At 40.6% G+C, this 15,198-nt stretch overlaps 1 protein-coding gene across 2 annotated transcripts in view; it reads left to right on the forward strand.

Moving 5' to 3' along the window:
* The window catches only part of PLPP3 (phospholipid phosphatase 3), an 84,023-nt gene extending 80,768 nt beyond the window's left edge, over window positions 1-3,255 (forward strand). For both annotated transcript variants that reach the window (XM_046010203.1, XM_046010210.1), the window contains exon 6: window positions 1,331-3,255. In XM_046010203.1, the coding sequence (XP_045866159.1) occupies window positions 1,331-1,456 (126 nt within the window). In that variant the 3' untranslated portion in view covers window positions 1,457-3,255. The remainder of the gene's footprint in view (window positions 1-1,330) is intronic.
* The last annotated feature ends 11,943 nt before the right edge of the window (window positions 3,256-15,198 follow it).

The raw sequence follows: 15,198 nt of genomic DNA on the forward strand, positions 1-15,198 counted from the left end.
CTGGGTACAAAATGCAAAAGGTGTCACAGTTTTGTGGTGGCTGGTGAGTCTCTGCTTCCCATTTGTCTTCCAGTCACTTGAGCTCCTGAATAACCATCATCACCAGTTTCTTGCTGTGATTTTTGGGGCCCTTTTGCTGATTGCTATATTTCTCCAGAAAGGACATTTTGGAAATTGGTTCAGCAGGTGATTCAAGTTCCTACGATGGCCGGGCCTTGGGTGCTCCGAACCTTGGTGTTGGTGAAGTCTTATTAAATTAAGAACGTCACTTGCCAGCCTGTACTGTGTCCAGAATGAAGTCACAGTACCATCATCATTAGTGAGTGCATGACCCGCTCCAGGACAAGGATATTTCAATCCAGAAAGCTGCTAGACATAAGGAAATTGTTAAGGGCGTTCTAGTCTCCATTCTGAAACCCAGCCATGTGTTTCCTATTAAAGGATGTGACTGATAGCTGCCTCTTACGGTTTACTCAATAGAAACTCCTGTTGCTGAGTGGCTGAAATGGATGCCTGCATGTTTACTTTGCCATCTAATACAAAGCACAAAGTTTTCTTACTTTGCCAATTCATCAAGTTCTTGAATCTGTCATCGTCCGCTGATTGAGACAGGAACTACGTGTGAGCCATTCCCGTAGCCCTACATGTTGGATGTTCAGTGAATGTTCCTCAGTGATTCTAAGACTGGGTGAGGTCTTGCTCACAAGGAGGAAGGACTTTGGGAAGGAGCGATAGGAGTTTTCATTGACCCCTTCCCCGGGTTAGTTGCTGACTCTCCTTCAGCCACAAAACCCCAGCTCCTTCACCCCCATCAAACTGTTGAACTCTCTGGGCTTTCAGGAAAACATGGTCACAACTGCTTCCTTCTCCAGTCCTGCTGATAGGAATTCATGTTGGCTGATCTCTTGTGGTCACACCCTAGATTTCTTTGTGGGGAAAGGGAAAGTATCATGGATTAATGAGTGTGACTAATTACGACTTGCTTCCTTGTTTAAGGACTTATTTTTCATCGTTATTTATTTGCCTTGAGAAATCAAGGAAATAGGGTTTCCGATATGGAGCATGGACTGAGGGTCCAGAGAACTGAGTTCTACTCCTGCCACAGCTGTGCAACCTGGGGCATGTCACTGTCCTTCTCTGGGCTTCAGTTTCTCCAGCTGTAGAATACAAGTTGGAATATATTATATATGTGATCTTTATGTGACCCTTCCTTATTCAAAGTTCTATGGTTTAGGGTCCCTTTTCCCAAAGTCTGTGCTCCTGTGACCTTCCCTTTGCCTATCCCCAGACCCCAGATTTCTGATTCAGATGTCTGATTTTGTACTTCTAGGTTTTCTTTGTGTCCGACCTCTTCAAGACCAAGACGACACTCTCCCTGCCTCCCTCAGCTCTCCGGAAGGAAATCCTTTCACCTGTGGACGTTATTGACAGGAACAATCACCACAACATGGTGTAGATGCCGCCCACCTCCGGAGCTGTTTTATGAAATGACTGCTGACAGCAAGTTCTTGCTGCTCTCCAATCTCATCAGACAGTAGAATGTAGGGAAAAACTTTTGCCCAACCGATTTTAAAAAGGAAAAAAAAAGTCTTACTTTGTGGCCTTCCAAAATAGGTAGTGTTCACCTATGTGGAAACAACAGCAAATTAACACCAAGTGCCGAAATCCTGGATGTGCAATTGGTTTAAGTGTTCATGTTCTAGTGAACACGGGCTTGTTCTGGAACAAACACTAAAAATTATTTGCATAGAGTCTACCGATCACCCTTGCGACCCGAGGAATCCCAGGCCTGTGAGAAAAGCTCAAATTCCCATTGTAGCACACAATGCCAGAAATAGCACTGAATCAAGAAAATAGCCATGGGGGGGCTCCTCTCTCGTGTTTCTCTGTCCACACCACTCTGTTCTGTACTGTGACTTCGGTTCCGGGAGTTAAATGTAAGGAAAGAGCAGGTTTTCTGCTCCAGGTGATTTTATCCTGAGTTCTAGCTCCCAGCCCTGAGGCCTCAGCCCTCACTCTCCTGGCCCACAGGCCAGCAACCACAGCCCCTCATGTTAGTGATTAGGAGACTCTTTGTGGATGAGTGAATTTTGCAAATAGCACAATTTCAGAAGAGCTCGAGGGTGCTGGCCCTCCTTTGTCTTCTTTCGCTGTGTCCTGCTGTCCTGGGGGACCGTCGGCTGTCGGCTGCGGGAGGTCGCTGTTGTGTTCACCAGTCACCCAGCACCTGCATGCCCTCGGATAATAGTTAGTTAGCTTCCGTCACTGCTTTCTCCCTTGAGGCACTTGCTGTGTGCCCGCCAGGGTTTCCCGGGAGGGTCCGGACAGGAGCCAAGGCGTGCTCTGCCGCCAGCTGATGGAAAGCAGCCTTATGCACAAGAGACATGGGAGTGAAGGGGCAAGAATGAAAAACCCACCAAGCTTTTGGCTACTCGAAGTCAGAATGAGCCAGAGTAGCAGACAGTCTCATGCCTGAGAGGCTACCCTTCCAGATCTCGGAACTGACTAGGGTCTCTGTGGGTGCTGCTCTTGCTAAGCTGTGTAAAGCACTATTGTCTTGGGGTTGATCTCTAGGGCAGTTCTTGGTAGGTTCTGCTGGGCAGAACACATGGGTTAAATCTCCGTAGAGTTTTTCTCATCCTCTATCCATAAGTGTCCTTCCAAGCAAGGCCTCGCTCTAGGCAGTAGATAGGGATCCTTTCTACTGAACCTTGGAGGAAAGGAGGAAGGAAGAAAGGCTTTCCGATCACGGATGCAGACCTTTCAAAGGGCTAAGTGTAACCACATGGATCAACCACACGCACAGCCTTACTACAGAAGCCGTCCTTTCATTTCAACTCCTAGCAAGCTATGATTTTTATATATAAATATTATATAAATAATGTATAAAACATTAAAAGTTAACTATGTAAGATATTATTTCTGAAACAATTTTAGCTATATCCACTATGATTATAAACTGTGTCTCGACCTGTGTTATTTACATTAGCTGCTTAAAAAAGCATTGAGTTATTTTTTTTAATATCAACTAAAATACCGTAGTTCTGTGGTAGACGTTGTTTTACAATGAAAGAAATAACTACAACTAGAGAAAACTGTATAAAAACATTAAAGTGTCAGTATTTTTGTAAGGTTCCATTTTGTAAAGAGAATAATATTCAAAGACTTTTGTAGAATACAAAGTGAAAACTTGTATCTGCGAAACTATACTTGTATTAAATGTGCTTTTTAAATAAAAGCTCATAACACAACTAATGAAGGAGTTGGGATCCTAGAATGTTCGAGGGATGTGTTGTCTCTGGTGTGTGGTAGGAAGAAGGGGGACTGTGGGCAATCTGAGGTCTTTGAATATGGCCAGCCTCACCTCAGGGCACCACTTCCAGATCCTTCCGATGGGAAATATGGTGGCCATTGGACAGCCATAGCTGTCTGAGCTGCTCTTTCATCTCTGAAAGCCTGTTTGCCCAGCGAGGCTCTGCCTCTGCTCTGTCTGGACCCTTCTAAAGAGCTTTTGTATTCTAAAGGGGTTTTGTCGGGAGGGAGGAGCTGTGGGCCCCCCAAAGGCAGATAAGGAGCAGTGCTCCAGATAATGTGTGCTTGGGGAGCTCCCAAGGGAGCCCTTTATACATCAAAGGAAGGAGGGTGGAGGGCGCTCCAGGGAGAATGGCAGCTGGCCCTTGCTTTCTCTCCTGGTGCCTGCCCAGCCGAGAGAAGCGGGGAAGCTAGAAATTTCCCCTTCAACACGCACCTGTGTGCCAGGCACTTCTGCCTGTTTGTCACTTTTGATCCCGATGGCAGTTCTTATTTTGAGAAATGAGGAATACGAAGGAATGCAAAGATCAAACGACTTGTCTAAGATCCTGGAGGAGTCAGCTGCTGGCCGGGACTTGTATTCATTTCCTATTGCTGCTGCAACAAGTTATCACAAACGTAGTGGCTTAAAACAGCCCAGATTTATTATCTGGCAGTTTGGGAGGCCCTAGGGCAGAAGCTGTTTCCTGGTCTTTTCTAGCCTCTCGAGACCATCTGCATACCTTGGTTTGTGGCCTTCTTTTTTCATCTGCAAAGGCAGCAGCGCCGGGCCAGGTCCTGCTCACTCTCTCTCTGAATCTCCGTTCTTCTACCTCTTCCACATTTAGGCCCTGGTGATTATGTTGGGCCCACCTTCTCTACCTATGTTAAGGTCAGCTGATTAGTAGCCTTCATTCCATCTCCTCCTTAATTCCCCCTTGGCATGGTGCATAGCAGGTATGTAGGCCCCAGGGATTGGAACATGGACATCTTAGGGGAAGCGGGGGTCATGCTGCCTACCACAGTTCACCCTCCAGGCTGCAAAGATTCATATCCAGCCCACACGCGAAATACTTTGACTGGATCCCAACATCCCACAAGGTTTCAACACGCGGCATCAGCTCACATCCAAAATCTTACCTAATTTTGAACCTCAGAGTCTCAGATCTCATCATTGGAACGAGATCATCTAAAACAGGTAAGAGGAGGTGCTGGGTTGAATCCGTTCTGAGGCATAATTGCCCTCCATCAGTAAGCATGTGAAACAAGTCAGCTGCTCCCAAAATTCAGTGAGGGGATAGGCGTAAAATAACAGACATTCTTGTTCAAAAGAGAAGGTGGACAGAAAAATAGAAGCCATGGTTAGCACACAATTTCAAAATCCAATTGAGCAAACTTCATTTGGTTTCAGGCCACGGGAATAAGCCCATGTGGCTCATAGCTCCTGCCACCCAGGCCAGTCAGCTCTTCACTTCTAGACAAGCCCACTCAGGCCCTGGTACTAGCTCAGCACTTTTCCAGCATTTTCCTGTAAGCAGAAATATTTCATTGGGCCCCAGGATGCAGCCAGGGCAATCCTTGAGGTCAGAATCCAAATCCTCCTTTCAAATCAAGGGGAACAAAGGTCCAGATAGACAAAATAACTTGCTGGGGGAGGGGGATAAAGGGGGACACACAGCAAGTTAGAGGAGAGACTGGGAGACCAACCCCCAAATGTCCCATACTGCTAATCATCCAGTCTTCCCATCACAACTTTCCCGTAGAACTGGACAGACTCAGCTGGTCTCAAGAAGAAATAATCCTATTTCCTGGAGACTTAAGGAGACACGGAGCCATGCCATAGTACAGACAACTCTGGGATTCATGTCCAAACCATTTCAATTACTTGTTGATTAGGATTAATTACCTACTGTGTCCTGAGCACTAGCAAACACATAAGATGAGACTGTGGATTAAAGGAACTGGATGTCAGTTTTAAGGAGTTTATAGGCTAGAGGAGAATGTATAAAATCAAATAGTCACACACATTTGTAATTAAGAACTAAGACAGAAATAGAAAAAGAGCCAACCCATTTTTAAAACTTCATAACGGAGGATATGCAAATGGGAGATAAACATAAGGCGTGCTGAACTCTGTTAGTCACAGGGAAAGGCACATTAAAGTCGCAGTGAGATATCACTACATACTTGTGACATCCTTTTCTAACTTAAAAAAAAAAAAAAAAAAAAGAAAAGGCAACCCAATACTACAAAATGGTGAAGGCATGAAAACTGGAACGCTCATGCACTACAAATGTGGAAGTAAATTGGCACAGCTATTTCGGAAAATGTTGGCAGTATCTACTAAAGCCAGTAATACACATACCCTATCCCCCAGAAATTGCCCTCCTAAATATATACCCAACAGAAGGATCAATGTGTGCTCACCAAAAGACATATATAAGAATGCTTACAGATGCACTCTCTAGGACTGGAGACAACTCAAATTCTCATCAACAATCAAGTAGATAATTACATAGTCACTTGAGGAACACTATTTAACAACAAAAATGAGCAAATCCCCATTATGCAGAGCAATGTGAGTGAATTTCACAGAAAGACTATAGAATGAATGAAACCAGGCCCAGCAGAATACACACCATGAGTTCATTTTTATGAAGTTCGAAACAGGCAAAGTGAAAGAAATGATCAACAAAATGAAAAAACAACCAATGGAATGGGAACAAATATTTGATATCTGATTCTATATCTGATAAAGGGTTAATATTCTATATCTGATAAATTCTATATCTGATAAAGGGTTAATATTCAAAGTATATAAAGAACTCACTAACTTCAATAGTAAAAAACCAAATAACCCAACTTAAAAATCACCAAAGGACCTGACTAGACATTTTCCCAAAGAAATTCTATATCTGATAAAGGGTTAATATTCAAAGTATATAAAGAACTCACTAACTTCAATAGTAAAAAACCAAATAACCCAACTTAAAAATCACCAAAGGACCTGACTAGACATTTTCCCAAAGAAAACATATGAATGGCCAACAGATACATGAAAAGATGCTCAGCATCACTCATCATCAGGGAAATGCAAACCCAAACCACAGTGAGATACCACCTCACACCTGGTAGAATGACATCAAAAAGACAAGAGCTTCAAACACTGGTGAGGATGTGGACAAAGAGGAACCGTCCCGCACACTGTTGGTAGGAATGCTAACTGGTGCAACCACTGTGGAAGACAGTATGGAGGTTCTTCAAAAAATTAAAAATAGAAATATCATATGATCCAGAAATTCCACTTCTGAAAAGATATCTGAAGGAAGCAAAAACATGATGTCAAAGAGATATCTGCACCCTCATGTCACTGCAGCTATGTTTGCAATAACCAAGACAGGGAAGCAACCTAAGTGTCATCCACAGATGAAGAAGTTGTCAAATATAGGTACAATGGAATATTATCCAGCCATAGCAAAGGAGGAAATTCTGCCATCTGTAACAACATGGAAGCACTCTAAGGACTTTAAATAAATCAGAGGGGGAAAAATATTGTATGATCTCACTTCAATGCGAAATGTAAAAAACAAGCGAGAAAACAAAGCCATAGAAGAGAAATCAGATTTGTGGTTACCAGAGGCCAGAGGCAGGAGGAGAAAAAATTGGATGAAGGTGGTAGAAGGTACAGACTTCCAGGTATATGATAAAGAAGTACTAGGGATGCAATGATGACTATAGTTAACACTGCTGTACGGTATATTTGAAAACTATTAAAGAAAAACCTGAGTTCTCATCGCAAGGAAAAAAAAATATTCTTTTTCTCTTTCCTTTTTTTTTTGCTATTTTTATGAGATGATAAATATTAATTAAGCTTACTATAGTAACTATTTCATGATACATGTAAGTCATATCATTATGCTGTATACCTTAAACTTAAACAGTGCTATATGTCAATTATATCTCAAAACTGGAAAGCAGCAACAAAAAATAAAACCACCCTAACAAAAACAATACTTCAAGAAGCTCAACAAGAACAGAAAATTCCAGAGTAATGATTATACCTTAGGCAGAAAGGACTCTTGAACCAAAATAAATATTTGTACTACTTGATTCCTAGCATCGAATTGGCCTGGTTGGAAACCAAGGAAATGGCTTGACCGTCATAATGGCCCCCACCCTAAGAAGGTTTTTCTTAACCTACCTTCCACCATGGAGTCTAAAAAAGAAGGGTGCTGCACTGGCTTTCCAAGCCCACTTGTAGCTGCTCATGTTCTATGTCTTGAGAAAACAGGAAGGCACTTGAGGAGACGGCTCATGAAGCTGGTTATTGCTGCTTCCTTCCTTTGGCATTGTCTGGTGAGGGTATGATGTTTGGGGTGATGGCAGCCACCTTGCCAGCCTAAGGAAAAGCCAGAACTTCAGAGAGCTGTTGACCCAATGCCCTGGATGGATCAGCTCTGAAGCCACCTGGATCTAGACTCTCGTGATGTGTGATTATTAAATGCTTCTGTTATTTTAATAAATTCAGTTTAGTGTTTAAAAAAAAACAAAACTGATGAAACTCAGCTTTGGTGGCAGAGTCAGATATGTGATTGCCTTTGGGGGTATGTTGACCGGCAGAGGTCTTGCCCTGGGTGGTGGTCACTGTGAAAATTTCCTAAGAAGTCTACTTATGATTTATGCATTTGCCTATTGTTATGTCATACTTCAATTCTAAAGGGAAAAAGGAAAGCGTGTAAAAACAAACAAACAAAACATACCAAAGGCTAAAGAGAAAGACTGAAGTATATTGGCAATTTTACTTCCTAAATAGCTTCCAAACTCTTCCCTTCCTTTCACTTCCTGACCATGAACTTGCACCAGGCCTCATTAACTCTTTCTTAGTCTCTTGCAATAGCCCTGTCTCTGCCTACCTTCTCATAAAAATTCCTCCACACAGGGGCCAGAGGGAGCTTTCCAGAGCATAAAACTAACCATGTCCCTCTCTGCTCAGGGAATTCAATCCTTTGCATGGCATTTATTCTTATTTTAAAATTTCAATTTATTTTAAAAATGTAGTATAATACAGAGTTACATAGAAACCATATGCCTACTCCTCAGATATAACACATTTGCATTTTACCCTATTCCAGATTAAATATTGTTGTAATTGAAAAACAAATGGTAAGATACAGTTTGAATTCACCCCCTTTCTTGAATTCAGTCCCTCCCATTTCAGTGACAATGTCTTATGCTTCATTTTTTCCTTAGGGTGGAGAATGGGACACAGTATGTCCCAAAGGTAACCATTACCCTGAATGCTAGTTCTTTCATATCCGATCTTAGTTGGCCCCATATATGGATGCATTCATGAGTAATGTGTAGAACTGTTTTATGAATTTTGAATATGCATATATGTAAAAATTATCAAAATAGTATGTATTGCAATTTTTATATGAAGGAGCACAGATCTAGAATGTTCACTTTAGCCACTCTGCAGCTTCACTGCATGGGTAAACCATTCCTTATCAATCCATTATGATGTTGAAGGACATTCAAGCTGTTTGCATTTTTGAACTATTATATACAGAGCAACACTGCACACCCTTATGTCTCTTTCCTTGTCCAAGTAAGTGAGTTTGAGTCCCAGTATACATAGAAATGGAATCACTGAATAGTAGTGTATATACATCCTTTCTTTCATAGACATCATTGCCAAAATACTCTCAGAAGTAGTTGTATCAAACTTATACTATTATTAGCAGCACATGAGATTTCCAATTGATTTTTGATTTCCATCTTCAGCAATTGGTATTGTTGGACTGTTAAATTTTAACAATCTGTTAAGTATAAATAAATAAAATCCCCTTGCATTTTAATTTTCATTTTGGATGCCAAATAGGTTGAGCTTGTATTGTTTATAATTGTTTATGCTGAGACAATCTATAGCAGGACTTGTATTTTCTGTAGGAGTCCCATGTGCTCTGGGTCTTCAAAAGTAGTTTTGTTTTTGCTCTTGCCAGAAGGGAGTCCCAGGGATTTCATAGGCTTTGGCCTATGCAAATCTAAACATACTATTTTCTTTTTAAAATTTCTAAAGAAGGATTGCAGGAAAGAGTTGAGACTTCCTAGAGGCACAAGACGGCATGATTTGACCTCTACCTACCTCTCCAAATCAACTTCAGCCTCAAAGTATTACCTTGGTTTTATACTTTTCTTTCATTTCAGATTTAGGGAACTTCTTCTGATCTGGTCCATGGATTAATGGGACATGGAACTATTATACTTTATTAAGTAGAGAGAGAGAGAGTACATTTTATTCAGTATTTCTATGTGTTTTTTCAGGGGGAAACAGTTCTATACCAGTTAAGTCTGCCATGTTGTTAGATTTGGAATTTCAGCATGGGACAAATTTCCTGATCTGGGACTTGCTTTTCCCTCTAGCTCTACTTTTTTTTTTTTCCCCCAGTGTACTTACTTTTCCCCTTGTCCCTTAAAACCCAGCCATGCTGAACTGCTTGCAATTCTCCTAAACTCATACTACTTCCCTTCTGTATATTTAACTAGTCATCTTTAAGGATTAGATCTACCTCTACCACCACTGGAAAAACTCTGAGCCCGGACATTGTGTTGAATGGCTTCCCTGGACTTCCAACTGCCTTCTTGTTCTGCAACTGACCATATATCTCTCTATCTCACTATTGATTGGGAACTTGGGGCAGTGACAATGTCTTATGCTTCATTTTTTCCTTAGGGTGGAGAATGGTGGCCAGCACAGAGTAGGAACTTCATAAATAATTTTTGATTGAGTAGATGACTAGAGAGTCCCTAGTTTATTTATGTGGAAGTTGTATGTGGGTGTGTGTGGGGGGGTGATCATATGTGCCAGTGTGTATATGGATTTGCAAATACATGATTGTGTATCTCTGGGTACTCATGCAAGTATGTGTGTGTGAATCCAAATATTGTATGTCCATGTTAATTCTGCTTCTTCTGAGTGGGAGACACAAGCCGTTAGGTGGCATTTATGGAGATGCTGTGATGTTTGTGGGGGCAGTGGAGAGGGGAAATAAAGGATAATTGCCACTTTGGTGACCAAACTGTGGAATATGTGGTCCATGCCACTCTCAGTCAGAAACTCTCCCTATGGAAGGTGCCTGTTATGGGGGATGGAATCCATTCTACCTAAGCAAACACTACCTTGCTTTTGCATGTAGGGTGTTGGGAGGAGGGGTGGAATGAGTTCTGACATCAATGCAGACAGTGGTTCCTGTGATCTGATCTCTTTCATGCCAATGGAAGCTTATGTGCCCTGTTTTTTCATTTTCTTTTTAATCCTTTGAGGCCAGTTCCTGCTACACACAAGGGCCTCTTTCCATCCCATTAAGCCTCTGCCTTCTATTTTTCTGTGTCTTTTCCTCTCACTACTCTGGCATGTGTGGGCAAACAGAAACTTTCTACCAGCACTGCCACTCGACATCTTGCTCTTTCTGCTTGATTCATGGGATGCTGTCTGGGGGTCCACCTTTATTGGCACAGGAGTTCCATGACCATGATGTCACCTCTGCTCAGTTGGAGGACCCCAGCATGAATCAAAACATCAGAGGAAATGAGTGGTGATCCCCCAAGGAGAAAAGCTCATAAAGTCATCATCAGTGACAGCAAAGGAAATTAAGGAAAACCGAGGTCAGAGTTGTAAGAGTACAACCGGTGTTTGTTGATTCATTCCTCATTCATTCAATGAATATTCACTGAGATTCTACACTGTGACTTCAACATAGTTCCTGCCCTCAAGGAATTTACAGTCTAGTGAGAGATACTGACATGTGGACAAACAGAAAGACAGACGTAAGCCCAGGACACTATGGAAACCCAGAGAAGGGGTATCTAAAGGCAAGAAGTTCAGAGAGGAAGCACATCTCATATAATGATAAGGAATGTGGGCTTAGAAGCAGATAGACTTGGGTTTAAGTCTCCATTCTGCCATTTAACCGTAGGAGCCACCCACTAATGGAGTCTCCACTTCTTCAGTTGGATGTTGGAGACAGCATACCCAATGTGAAATAGGCTGCTGATTAGATGACTTGAGTTTTTAGCATAAGGTCTGTCTCACTGCAAGCATTTAAATGGAAGATTCTATTCTATTCTATTTATTTATTTTAGTAATTGTATGCCTAATGTGGAGCTGGAACTCACCTCACAAATAAATAAATAGATAAATTAAAAACTTCTTTTGAATAAATAAAGAGAACAATATGTTTAGATTTGCATTTTTTCAATGTTACTCTGAGGCAACTTAATAAAAGTGTCAAGAGTCTTAAGCACATTCATATAATTTGATCTGATAATTTTACTTTTAGGAATTTATCATAAGGAAGTAATCAGAGATAAAGACAAAAGTTTATGTGTGAGAATGCATATTGAAGACTTTATAATAATCAAATTAGAAACAATCTAAATGTTAAATAATTGGAAAATGATTAAATACATTTTAATACGTCCAACTGATGTAATATTTTAAAGCATTCAAATGTATTTGACAGCACGGAAAGGTATAGGAGACAGTCATAATAAAATGTCAACCAAAAAAGAATTCAGATCTTAAATACAATGGTTCTGGTTTTGGTTTGAAAAAAAGAGAGGGAAAGAAGAGAAGAAAGAAAGAAAGAAAAGAGGGAAGGAAGAAGAGAAGAAGAAACAATAAGTAAATAAAAAAAGAAATGGATTTATCTTGGTTTAGTGGGATTATTGGTGATTACTGTTCTATTTTACATTTTTCTGTACTTTCCATATCTTTAGAATGAATGTGTAGCTTTTAAAATATAAAAATATTTTTTAAATTATCACTCTTATGGACATTGTACAGAATAGAGGTTTAAGTAGGAGAGAAAGGTAAAAAAAAAATGAGACAACTGGTTGTCTATTATATTAATCCAGGAGAAAAGGATAAGATTTTTTGCCAAGGCATACCCAGAAGAGATATATAGAAGCAGGGACAGATTCTAGAAATATCAAGAAAAAATCCTATCTCAGTGTGAAATAAAATTCAGAGTTGGTATATACCTACAATGGAATATTTATCAGCCTTAACAAGGAAGTAAATTCTGACACAGGCTACAAATGGATAAACCCTAAGGACACTATGCTAAGTGAAATAAAACCGTCACAAAAGAACAAAGGAAGTGAAGTATGATTTCACTTATACAAAGTGTATAAAATAGTCAAAGTAATAGAAAAAAGCAGAATGGTGGTTGTCGGGCTGGGGGAGGAAAGAACAAAATTGTTAATGGATATAGAATTTTGGTTTTGCAAGATGAAACAGTTCTGGCAATTGGTGCTACAACAATATGAATATACTTAATACTACTGAACTGTACAGTTAAAAATGGTTAAGATGATAAACTTTATATTACATATAATTTAATTGCATTTAAAAGTTAAAAAAAATAATAATAAGATTCAGACCGTGTGGCTGGTGATTCAGTTGTACCTGGATCTGTGTTATTCCATTCTCCTGAGAAGTTAAAGAACTCTGGGCTCCTGGGTGGCTCAGTCAGTTAAGCATCTGCCTTTGGCTCAGGTCATGGTCCTGGGGTCCTGGGATTGAGCCCCACATTGGGCTCCTCGCTGAGCGGGGAGCCTCCTTGACCTTCTCTCTCTGGCCCTCCACCCCCTGCTTGTGCGCACTCTCTCTCTCTCTCTCAAAGAAATAAAATCTTTTAAAAAAATTAAAAAAAAAAAAAAGAAGTTAAAGAACTCAAAATGTCTGTGCTCCCAGTGAAGAGTTCTTTCTGCTGCCAGATTTTGTGGACCCCCATGAAGGGGGAAAGGGAAGCTGAGAGGTTGTATAGTTTGGGCAAACTCACACTGCCAGCAGAGACCAGGTCCTGTGATTAGAATCCAAATCTTTTTTTTTTTTTTAATATTTTATTTATTTATTTGACAGAGAGAAAGAGAGAGAGAGAGAAGGGGCAGGCGGAGGGGCCCCAGAGAGAGAGGGGAGAAGCAGACTCCTTGATGAGCAGAGAACCCGTTGCGGGACTCCATCCCAGGACCCTGACATCATGACCTGAGCCAAAGGCAGATGCTCAACCTACTGAGTCACCCAGGCACCTCTAGAATCCAAATCTTTTTATTTCAGTTCACTGTTGTTACCATTCCACTGGCAGTCAGGATGAGGGTCAGGATTAAGGTCAGGGTCAGGGTCAGGGTCAACCTCTGCAGCCACTCTCACATCCTGATGCTGCCTGGAGTTCCACTGTTTTCACCACAGCAGACAGAAAATGCATTTCTTTGACATTTCTGGCTAAATGTCTAATATGCACCTCACACTGTCCTAAACAACCCCTGATTTGTCATCCAGTGGTATACTTCTGAAAATAATTTTTGATGAGAGTTCACTATGTGGTTTTTGGAATATGCCTTAGACGTAATTCAAAGAATTGAGTCAAATTCCTTTAACAAACTCTTTCCCCATGAACTTATTTTTTAGAATAAGGTTTCTCAGTGCTGACATCTGTAAATATGAAAAATAGGAACAGAATTGATGCTTAACCTTGTTCCATTCTAGCAATAAATATGTACCAATGGGTGTATGAATCAAATAAAGAAAATCCTCATATACCTCATTATGAGATTTATTTCCAATAAAATTTTACTTTATGTGTTTAAGAATTAATTTTAAAATCCATGCTGTATTTGTTGTTTTGATCATTTGTATACTATTGATTATTATATTTCAGATGGAATTTTTTAATACTTAGAACCACATGGATACAGGCAACAGAACATTTTACATTTATATTTATATCCACTTTTTTGTTAGATATATGGTAGGATCATGAATAAACGACTTTCAGTCAAATAATCTGCGCTTGGCTAAGCTCCTGGAGTGGAGGTAAATGGGAAAAAATACATGAGTTCAAGGAATAAGAGGAAGTATGTGCAATTTCTCATTCTTTAGCTCTTTCATATATTTTTAAAGTAAATGTAAGCATCAGAATGCTACATTTAAATTCACCTGGATACACCTAAAAGAGTAAATACTTCTATGATGTCGATGTTTACAAATTTCCATAAATCATCATGTTTGCAACTCTTTAAATAAAAAGAACATTTTTTTCAGATTTGCGAATTTATGATAAAGTTCATATAACTCCATAAAAATTAGATTCTATTGTGCATTTACAGAATTCTCTTAATTAAAATAATTAAAAACGTATGGCATTGAGAGAGTGCTGGGAAATTTCTGGTGGCCATTCATGTAAAGTAAACGCCATGCATCTACAACCGTATATACATGACAGGGATTCAGGGATGGATGAGATCATAAACACAAAATGAACAACTTTAGACGCTAACTTAAAAATGTGCTTTAGAGTACATAATTTTTCCATATTCTTTAAGGGGTAGGTGAACCAAGTAAGCTTGACCACCACTGGCCTAGATTGTTCTTGAGTTGCTTTATAGAGTGTAGAGAAACAGGTAGGAACGGGGTGGAAGATAGGGAACCAGAAAAGATTTTTATTTCTGGTTTGGCTTCGGTTTGCTTTTGTTTCTAAAGACTGGAGAAAACTTGTGTGCCAAAGGGAAATGATTGAGGTGCGAGGGGCAAGTGACAGTATGGACAAGAAGAGCCAGCGCACAAAGTGCCTGCGGGGCGAGGCCCAGGAAAGGGCGGAAGGCCACCTGCAGTTGCTGAAGCAGGACGCTCGGGCCTCGGTGGCACGTGTCCCATCCGGCCTCATGGCATCTACCTCCGCAGTGAAACGAGGACAAGATTAGGCGCCTTAAATCAGGATAGGGGAGGAGGTGTCGGGGCTTGTAAGAGAGATGTCAGTGGTCCTTTAGATTAGCGGGGAAAGAGCCACTCAGGAAACGCAGTACACTTTCAGTTGGTGACAGGAATTTATTGAGACCAGTCAGCAA

This window comes from Meles meles, chromosome 1, assembly GCF_922984935.1.
Source record: "Meles meles chromosome 1, mMelMel3.1 paternal haplotype, whole genome shotgun sequence".
Taxonomy (NCBI): Eukaryota; Metazoa; Chordata; class Mammalia; order Carnivora; family Mustelidae; genus Meles; species Meles meles.